Source organism: Ischnura elegans, chromosome 2 (genome assembly GCF_921293095.1).
Source record: "Ischnura elegans chromosome 2, ioIscEleg1.1, whole genome shotgun sequence".
Classification (NCBI taxonomy): domain Eukaryota; kingdom Metazoa; phylum Arthropoda; class Insecta; order Odonata; family Coenagrionidae; genus Ischnura; species Ischnura elegans.
The window spans coordinates 78,056,150-78,067,116 of NC_060247.1; the positions used below are offsets into that span (position 1 = coordinate 78,056,150).

The window sequence follows — 10,967 nt, forward strand, 5'->3', positions numbered from 1 at the left end:
TTTGATAATGATTATGAATGTTACAAAAAATTATCCTTCACGATGATTACTTTTCCCTTTTCTGATAGGCTTATAGGTTAGGAGAACAGAGTTGAAATTAAAAAACTATCCTAGTTCAGACCATTTATACAAGAAATACTATGTTAAAGAACCTTCAATTTGCAAAAAATTTCTTTTGTTGATCAGCAAAGTATATAGGTCTCTAAAGAAGTGTTAGCATGATGCATTTACATATGCAAATAGGGGGCTAGAGAAGTACTGATGATTGCATGAAATTGAAATGGACTATTTCCTTGCATTTGCGCTGTATGTATTGGGTGTTGAAACCGTGCAATTTTGATGGTGAATGTGTTAACGCATCTACCCATGTGAGCAAATTCATCCTCTAAATATATTATAAGAGTGACATCTCCATCATTTTGCAGAGAACAGTAACTCATCAACTATTCCCACCAATAAATTGCCAAATCAGACTAGCAGAAAGAGCACAGTAACATTTAATCCCATGGGATGAAACATAGGCCTACATGCCAGTGGAAGAGTAACATTGTTGCAGTTGAAGTCTCATTTTATGTCTCTAAATCCCTACTCTTTCTCAAAAAATTACAAAAATATACTTACGGTGGCCATAGTTATCAAGTAAACCTTACTAAATTTTCGTAGCCCAGACTCAAAAATTTTGTGAACATGACATTTAGTTCAACAAGCTCGGCTTTTCAAAATGGCATTCCTTCAAATTTTTAACATTTGCATCAATATAGTTTACATTGCTTGTGGCTATAGAGCATTGCCATATTACAGAACACGCCACAAAGTGTTTGAAAATGTGTCTCATTTTTTCATGTTTGACTCTCATTGGTGGAGGATGCATGCATGCAACTGATTCCTATTCCCCTAAGAAATATTATGTTAACAAATCACAGTCACCCCAATTCCTAAGCTTAAGAGATTATTCCCCACACAAACTGAAAATAAGACTTGTCAGCTTCATCAAAGAATATAATGGAGTAATTTAGTGAGAAATAGGGTTCCTATCAACATATGCTATGACAAGGGGTAATGGGTGGGTGGGAGAAAAGATGAGGAGTTATTATGGGAATAAATTGTTGATAATTCATTGGTTATTTTACCTATTCATCTTCAGGTCGCAGTGCTACGACTGAGCTTCGTTATCAATGCACTGCTTAATATGTATGTAGTTGTAAAGGTAGACTTATTTACAGTACCATTCCTTTACAACATGTTAGCGACTGCTGTTTCAAGCTTTTGGGTTTCAATGTGCTGAAGCTATGATATGGAAAAAATATCAACGGGTTCAATGACCTACTACTTTAATGTTGTAACGTTTCAATTTTTTTTACTCTTATTTTCACGTCACTTACAAATATTTTATTTCACTTTAAATGATACAATCTCGGGAGCAAGGGAACACCCGTCCACCATAACTATCACAATCCGACTCCCTCCATTTCCTCTCCTCCCGCGCCGTCAACAATCACAACAATTACCTCACTCCACCTCTGCTGCTTATTATTGCTTGAATTACGTCACACCAAAACCAAAACAAACCACTCAAAATTACGTGTTACAATGTCTACATCCGCAATTCAACTTTGAGCATTAAATCAACCTGAGATACCTAATCTCATTTGTTCTTGAATAAAATGTGTAACATTTTTAATGGGAATCCTCCATAACCTTAGTAGGATACAGAAAAAGTAAAGGTTTGTACTCTGTAAATAAAGATTAAGAATAAGAAACAAAAGTATTACCTTCTATTAAGAATCCACTTACAGGAAATCTCTCAGGTTGTGTACTCACTATTTTGGATTTTCCTGAAATGATAAGGAGAGAAACATGGCAATGAATAACTGAGATTTAGTACTTATGAATGAATCCAGTCAAACCTTCCCTATATATATGTACCTCCAAATAGTGACCACTGACAATTAGAAACTTTTCGAGCCCCAGCAGTAGATATATGGCACCATCACCTCTAAATATAAGACAGTTTTAATAAAAGATGCATGCAGTGGCTGAAGGCAAGTTTTTCCAGTAATAAATTGTGACCCCAAACAAAAAAGACCATTTCAGCCGAGGGAAACGTTTACGTACAAGTACACTGGTGAATGTAGGTAAAACATATATGCACTAAGAATGTTTGCCCATCTTTTATAACCTGCTGAGGCTCTTCTTATCTTAATGGCCCAAACTTTTTTCAGTGATGGGATACATAATTGCAACCTTCCCTTTTCACCCAAGCTACTCTCTCCCCCAATTCACCTTTATTAATATTGTATTACAATCACATACAACGTACAGGAAGACTTGAGGCTATCGAGCATGGTGACACGGGAGACTAAGGAAAGAGGCTTCCATCTAGGGATAGCTACGATAATGGGGCTCAGAGACCATGCAGTTACTGTAGGCAGCAGAAGCTACGACGGCCCAAGAAGACCTTGGAGGCAGGAAACAGTTTGGGGTCCAAAGAAGTCTCCAGAAGTTGTAGGATGTTCAGGGAAGATGCCAGTCCCCAGAGGCCGCAGGAGGTCAGGGACCATGACAGCCCCCAGAGGCAGTGTCGAGATACAAAGTGGTCCCTGAAGGATGGCTAAGTAGTTGCCAAGTAGTTCCTCAGGTGCCACATTTTTCTGCCCTATGTATACTTATTCTCATGGGGTGCAGCAGGGGTATGGGTGATGGAGGGAGCAGTAGCATGGAGGTAGCACGTCCCAGAAACAATGGCACTGGAGAAAGGAGTTCATGGGTCCGAGGAGCATGTCCAAATTCCAGGAAATGCTCCTAGGACACATGCACGGACTCGAGGGCAAAGGATTCCAAGAGGGTCGAGCTCAGAGGCCAGGAGAAGTGGCATCATGCCTCTTTTCCCTCCAGGAGATGCATATACTCCACTCACCACAGATGCTTCTATAAAATGGCCCTTTAATAGTGTGTAGCATATCATAGTGTCAAACTGTGCACCAAGCTTTAAAAGTAAAAATGTGACTACCGTGAAAGTACTTTTATCAGGCTGATCTTGATGTACTTAGCCAATCATTGTGACTGAAAAGCAAGGATTTTGTAATTCCACATGCTTTATTTAACCGACCATGGTTTTGCAATGTAACGTCATTATAAGGTACAACGCAAGGTAACAAACATAAATAATAACATACTCCTTCGTTTGTACCCGAGGATGGCGTTTGGTTATACATTAAAACCATGGCCAGTTAAATCAATTACATATATATGGAATGACAAGTCTTTGCTTTTCAAACACTGACAACAATATGCATTAAGCGTGCTGACAGTGCGACAAAAACTGCACACTTTTGCCAAACAGTACAAATTTTAGCTCTTTCCCACTTCAGTACAGTAATTTCACATAGTTATATACTGTTGCGGCAATGGCAGAATGATACAAACGCTATTTTTAAAATCATCGAACAACGCAGATGGAAAACCATACAAAGTATAACCAGGTCAAATTAATGCTAATTTAAAACTTAATATTTACAATGAAAATCATTCTTATGCGAGGTATTAACCACTTCAAAAGGCGGCTTGCCTATTATCATCCCGTCACATGCACACTCTCAAAATCGCTTATAAACTCCCTCAACGATGATAACAAGCTTTCTATGAATCGTAAATATGAGAATTTGCTCGCAGATTAATCTGTAAATAGGTAAACTTGAACTGATCTGACATTTAAGAGCTAATATGAAGTTGATCATAGACCCATCCAATATTTCATATCATCTTCATATTTTCACTTGGCCGCAAATTTACTTCACAAATTTTCAGATCTCTCATTGGCTATTTGCTTTACGATTATACTTTGTTTTACATTTACCAACTTCACGAATATACAAATGATTACACAGACTGACTTAAAATCTTCGTTATGTTAATGGGAGAACTTTAATATTTTCTTTTTACTGGGAATCTTTATATATTTAAACATTTTTTTATCAACCTCTGCGAAGAAGAAATTCAAAAAACTAAGGGTCAATATTTCCCGAATGCCTATACACTCGATACTTAAACATTTCTGACGTTGGTAACTCTGAAATCAGAAAATCAAAACATTCAATTCTTAGAAAAGGAGACAAAGTTACTATATGTGTGTTTTCCTCACAGCTTGGTCCTTTATGTATGTACTATGGGTACCATAAGTAATGTAAAACTTTTAGGGCGTACTCTCATCTCAAATAGGAAATGGTTATTGAGCAATGAAAGCGGCGCTTCTTGTGTGCGAGGGCTCAAGTCTTCTGTTGTCTCTCTTCAGGAGGGTTTCTCGTCTATGAAAATATTTGATAGGAAATCCAAACTTTTACAGAGAGAAAGGGCAGCGATTGTGTCGGATGTGCATCTGTATGACTATATCAAAGAAGAAATCGGCTTTCGTTTGGCCGACAGAGTGAAGGATGTCAAGAGGACTTTCAATAAAGCTATTGATTTTGGTTGTGGACGGGGACATGTCACCAAAAATATCCTACCTGAATCGGTGAAGGAGCTTACTTGCACTGAAATGTCCCCTCGGTGGTTAGAACAAGTTTGTTACACTAGTGGTTTAAATGTTAAGAAAGTGGTTATGGATGAAGAATGCCCGACATTCGAAGAAAACTCCTACGATCTTGTTATGAGTAATTTGAGTTTACACTGGGTGAACGACTTGCCAGGAACATTCGATAGGATAAAATCTTGCCTCGTCAACGATGGGGTATTCATGGCATCAGTATTTGGAGGGGAAACTCTTTACGAACTTCGTTCATCTCTTCAGCTGGCTGATTTGGAAAGGAAAGGTGGTGTCGCTCCCCACATTTCTCCATTTGTAGACGTTAGGGACTTGGGTGGTCTTCTCAATCGAGCGGGCTTTACCATGCTTACGGTGGACACTGATGAAATGGTCATTAGTTACCCTAGTATGTTTGAGTTAATGTGGGATCTTAAAGGAATGGGAGAAAGCAACGCAGCTCTTAATAGACCCCTACATTTGGGTCGCGATGTAGCGTTTGCCGCTGCCTCAATATATAAAACACTTTATGGAAACGACGATGGATCTATTCCTGCCACATTTCAGGTAATCATTTCCTAGTAAGCCCGTGGCGGATTCATGAGATGGGCTAGGGGGGCTATGGCTATTACCCCCCGGAGTATCCAATTAACTGTACTAGATAACATGGCTACCTTGTATGTGCCCCCGCTATCCCCAAGATCTCCACCTATCCCCCCCTCCCTTTTCTCATTCCTGGATCCGCCATTGTAGTAAGCTTCTGAACTTAAGCACCTAAATCCACTTTTGAGGATGAGATCAAGTCCATCTTGATTTCTGGTGTGAATGTTTCTTTTTTAAATTAATTAAGAGAAAATGGAGTTAATGTTTTGCCTTAGATACACTGCCTGTGTTTCCTATTTTGATTGCCCTTTAGAATTTAGGGGCTTCCAATAAGACCACTGTTAAGTTAAGAAAATGTCGTTCTGATATCACTGACTTATGATCGTTAATTACCACCTAATGGCCCTTCATGGTTACAAACGGAGATTCAGAATGAAATTTTCTGTGAGGGTGAATTTATATTGTCACCATAGTGATATGAAACTCAAGCTGCACTGATATGATGTTTTCTCACCTATCTTTCTGGTAGTTTATATCTCATCCATCTTTCAGGTATATTTGAGTAACAGTTATTACTTTGGGAAATAATTTTCTTCCCAGGCTTTTCTGTTCTAGGGTTTTGTTTTTCCCATCGAATGGCATGGGTGATGCAAGCAAGGTTTTTTTTTGTCCTTGTAATGGATACATAGTCTTCTGAACCTCAAGGAAGAGCCATGAGATTTGTGTTGCCCAAAACCACATACTGCGGTAACAGTACTTTTTCCTTGAGTTAAGATGTATGTGACTTAATTTACACATCATAAAGCCAAGATTTAATGCAAGGCTGTCACTAGAGAAAAAAAACACTTGGTAGTTAATTTGCATAGGGGTTTCATTTCGGTGGGTTCTTGGGGATAGACTTAAGACCATATCATACTAACATTTGAGGAAGGTTTTGAACGCTTTGATCCCTCCCACTCTATATGGCCCAAGTGTTGTGTAATCATTATTGGTGCGACCGTCGTTGGACCCCCTGGTCGGCGCACTAAAACCTTGTTATAAACAAATGTAGGCCTTCCAGCAATCGGAAATGATCTCAGTTCCAGGCAATACCCATTTCTTAATCACACCAAGTAGTTCCTCAGCTGACCTATTAGGAACCACTTGTAAAAAACATTTTTCGTCCCCCTTTCAATACCACCAAACACCCATCCACTCTTCACATACCCTCCTCTTCCATACTTCATTTTTCTAAATTTACTTTCATTAGTTTCGACAGTCATTCCCACACCTCCAATCTTAGTACTTTCTTCAACCATTACAGTATCACACACTTCTCTACAAATACTATACCAATCAGTCACTGTTTTATCCGTCACTTTCAAAACTGCTATATTGTACTTTAAAATTACCCAATCACAAAAAAGAAACGTATCAAGAAAATGGTTCTAGAAACGGCCACCAATCCGCCAATTGGCGAATAAGGGGTTCCAACTCTGGTTCACCCTCATTATTTTCAGCCTTAGTTATTGCACATTTATTTTGGAAGGATGTGTGGAAAGGTTTCGATGCTTAATCAAGGTCCATTTTTACAGAGTATGTATTTTAGTTGTTATTCGTTCTTGAACCACCTTCAGTAACGGTTCGTAAGGTACTTTGGTATTTCAGTATAAATGTTATGTGTAATGAGATTTCTTTGGTTCTAGATCTTCTACTTCATTGGTTGGAAGCCAGATGCATCACAGCCAAAACCATTGAGAAGGGGATCAGGCCAAATATCACTTAAAGATCTCCATCGTATTGATGAGATTGCTAAGGAAAGGGCAGAAATCCAATTGGATGGGGATGAAAGAACTAAATAAAATATACAAAGCCTCTCTGCCCTCATATATCTGTACAGTGTTGTTTCTATTATAGATTAAGTGAAAGGACTGTTGTATTGAAAACAAGTAAGTGATAGTACATGTTGTAGATTATTCTGGAATACTTGAGCTTAAATAAAAAATATTGCACATTTGAATTCTAGTTTTTACACTAACACAATTTACTCAATATTTAATGGCTAGTTTTGCCTGAGTTTACCTATTCTCTTCTATTTCCCAACCTGTAATGAGAAAAGCATATGTATTTGGTTGGGAAATTCTCGTGGATTTCTGAAATTATTCCATCATTTAGAGGACCTTGGGAAGAAAGATATGGGAATTAATTATTTTAAATGCAAATCTTTCTGGAAATGTTGATGCCTACATTTTCATGGGAGGGGAGCCTTATCCGCATTGTATCTCCACTCCAATAAGGGATCCTTAAAGGTGGAGAGGACTTTTCAACTACTTAGTAGTGCATCTTAAATTAGCAGTCTTAATTCACCTGAACTGAATATGTATGTAAATTTATGTACTGAAAATAAAAGAATAAAGCTTTGTTAGGTTCACTTGTATATTTGAATGGGCACAACCTGGGTTTCATAACATAGTTACATCTTCAGGTAACTGGTCATGCTGAAGTTGTCATTATGCCATGTATTTAGTTAATATCTAACTCGAGAGAATACACTCATTAAGAAGATTAAGCTACTGACAAAAACAGGCTACCTAGAATTCACAAAATCAAAACAAAGCAAGTCTCTCTTTATTGTTCCTTTTTTTCTGGATACAACCAAAGCTTGCACCTTTTTCGCTTACATGTGAAGCTTTTAGTGGCTGACCTGCTTGGATTCCATGTGGTATATTTCTAGAATCATATTTTTTCCTTCTATCATATTTTGGAGATTGAAGTCAATGCTTTTCCCCCCTGTGAATTCCTTGCCTGAGTAGCAGTGATGTTTTTGGTCGTTTAGCGTTTAAATTTATTTGGGATTACAAGTCTGGACCAATTCCTAGCATGTTTGCTTAGTGTTATCATCACAGTTCATAATCGGGAGGAAATTCTTCAGTTTCAATGGTTTAGTGGATGAGTTGTTTATGGTCGAGAAAGATTTTAATGCAAACTACAAATAATATCACATTCAACGCCTTTAGGTATAAAAGGTAAGGATAGCTGTGTATGTGGGGTAAATTTGTTAGATTTGAATGAAGTGAGGGAAATGAGCTTAAGCACAAATCAGTATTATTTAAGGTCGATACGACACAGTCTATTGAAGGGCTGTATAAAATTTTTATGCTACGAGAAGATAAACATTTCATTCATGTTTGGCATCAACCCCTCTGAAAATACTCAGTCATAATACCTGCATTCTTCATCTTCCATCACTAAATTCACCAGCAAAGTCCATTACTAGTTATCATATATCTTCGACTATCCATACTTTCAGGGACCAATAAAATGATTTTTATCAATAAGGCATTATAACCAGGGTATTTAACATGAGAAAAAATTGGTGGAATTTTCCATTTCAAGCATGCATATCCAGTGAGTGAGAGAAAAAGTTTCAGGGACATTGAAGAGGGAACTCTCACCCTTGGTAACTAGTCCTGTCTCCTTCACAGGCCAAAATAAAACGTCTAACATATAAAACTACCACCTAGTGGCAGATTAAGGGGGGCTCCCTATACTTCTAGAAAAAAAATTGGAAAAGTAATATTTAATATGGGTTAACGTACTTTTAGCGATAGAATTAACCAGCTTATCACTACTTACTTCTTTTCTTCAACTTATTTATTCCTCCTCTTTTCCTTCGTACAAAAGATTACATAAATTTTCGTGTTCCCTCCTAAAACAAACATAAACAACTCCCCATTATTGGATCTTTTCCATGACGACTAATTTACGACTAACGAGTTATTAAGGGTTTTCTATTACATTAAAACATACACGTCAGGGTCTCCAATGAAAAATTAACTTCATCAGTTGAACAAACAATGTTTAAAATTAGCTGATGAATATCTATCTACAAGTGCATATTAGATACTATACTACTACAACTATAAGTACTATTCCATGCATATTAGACCTCGGAGGTTATCCTTGAGAGGTATAAGTAAACCACCTAGGTGCTGTGGAAAGTAATAAACCATAACTGTACCCCAAAACAACTATCTAAATCCACCTCTCCTGTCACCAGGGAGAATGATGAGCAAATCATGGTTTTTAATTCCACATTAGATTTTAAAATGTAGAATTGAAACCAGAGCTGGCCTTAGGGCAGGGCGACCGCCCCGGGCCCCGCGTTCGTGAAAAAAAATTAAAATACATATACGATAGTTTTGTATCAAGGTATCATAACAGTGTAATTACAAAGTCTGAATTTGGGAGGGGAACACATACTTAGCCAGAGTGGTAGGGATTCAAAATGCTCGAGTTTGTAGATGGGGTATAGAGTTCAATATTTTAAGTGAAGGGCCCCGCACTGAAGGTTCGCCCCTAGCCATGCACCTGCTAGGGCCGCCCTGATTGAGACAACATAACACTGAAAAAATTATCTAGGGGATAGTAATAAAACTTCAACAAAATATAATTGATTTGCAAGGTTAGGAAAAAGTGTGATTTCAGTCCAAGGAATCACCCAGAATGGAAGGAAAGTAAAATTTAACATGAGGTTCATTAACACAAAAGATTTCAAATTTTAAATATCTAGTATATTATTACAGACCATATTTGCAGATTCACAAAAATGTATGAAATGTCAGTAATGTCACGAGGAAATTAATCAAACCAAAAAGTGGTAATTAAGTTTAAGATGTCATTCTGCCTTTGTTGATGGTCAGCATTAATACATCACATGTACCTCAGATACCAATCAATCTGGCAGTTACAGGCATATGTTGATAAAATGGTCTGCACACCCACCCTCTTGGACAAATGTTCAATAGATGCACCTTGCCATTTAATCCAGGAAAAAGTTACATTGATCACTGATTTGGCATCAGGGAGGTAATTACATCAGAACATAAGAAATTCATTTCAAGGAAACTTTTGTTTTGAATTTCTTAAATTGTACTTCAAAATAGCTTCAATAGAAATCACACTTTCTCCCTTTTCCATGACAGTTTTCAGATTGACTACCTGCATAGTAAGTCAAACTTCTAGGCTACGCTGTCACTCTTAAGTTCATCACTTACAGTCTCCCTTTCATTTTTTCCCATTCTCTGCTGACCCTGTTCAGGTATTGAAATGGTCTTAAGGCTGTTTTACATGTAGCATGTCATTGCGCAGGTTAGCACTGAAAACATGATGAAATTGCAAGAATTTGAGGTTGGAATTAGAGCAGGTGATATTTCACAGTATTGTATCCACACATTCTTGCAATTCACTGCTTTATATGACGCAATTTTGATTCCGCCTTTGTATATGTCATATTGCACAACAATGTTTCCCGATTAAGACAGCCTTTACCGTAACTATTAAACTTGTCCTTCATTGAGCAAAACAGAAAGAATACTTTGAAATAATGAGTTAATAGCTGTTTCTCCAGGAGAGTATAATGGTGCAAGTAAGCAAAAACAGGTTATTATATCAGAGGGTGCATCCTTCAGGCAAATTTTTGCATAATTTCTTTTGCAGTAAAAACTTTTAATATTCATATATATTTGTTTTCTGGTGTGTCTGCCAAAGCCCAAGTGGATACGCAACTTAAAGTTTGGAGGGGATTTAATTTCTCGCCTAAGTCCTTCTCCACCTTTCATTCACACAAACACTATTCTCCTAATTTCATTGTATTTAGAACTTTATGCTGAGCCATTATTTCATGAAAATTATGCCAAAGTCATTGAAACCAGTAGAACAGAAAATATTTCATGAAATTGCACTGAATGCTTTCATTAATTTTCAATGCAGTCAATTCATTCCTGATAGGATACTTGAATATTTCCACGTCAACTATTCAGTGATATTATGAATTAAGATAAAAGTGAAAACAGAACCACAGAAA

General features: G+C 37.3%; 1 protein-coding gene across 1 annotated transcript; it reads left to right on the plus strand.

Moving 5' to 3' along the window:
- Positions 1–4,049: 4,049 nt before the first annotated feature.
- LOC124154008 (arginine-hydroxylase NDUFAF5, mitochondrial) lies at positions 4,050–7,121 on the plus strand. Its single transcript, XM_046527479.1, has 2 exons — positions 4,050–5,086; positions 6,808–7,121. The coding sequence occupies exons 1-2, from the start codon at positions 4,166–4,168 to the stop codon at positions 6,961–6,963; spliced, it is 1,077 nt and encodes a 358-aa protein (XP_046383435.1). The 5' UTR covers positions 4,050–4,165; the 3' UTR covers positions 6,964–7,121.
- Positions 7,122–10,967: the final 3,846 nt, after the last annotated feature.

Coding starts and splice junctions, on each gene's coding strand:
- LOC124154008 (XM_046527479.1), top strand. CDS start 4,166: ATGGGTACCATAAGTAATGTAAAACTTTTAGGGCGTACTCTCATCTCA. Junction 5,087..6,807: donor CTATTCCTGCCACATTTCAG/GTAATCATTTCC, acceptor CTTTGGTTCTAG/ATCTTCTACTTCATTGGTTG.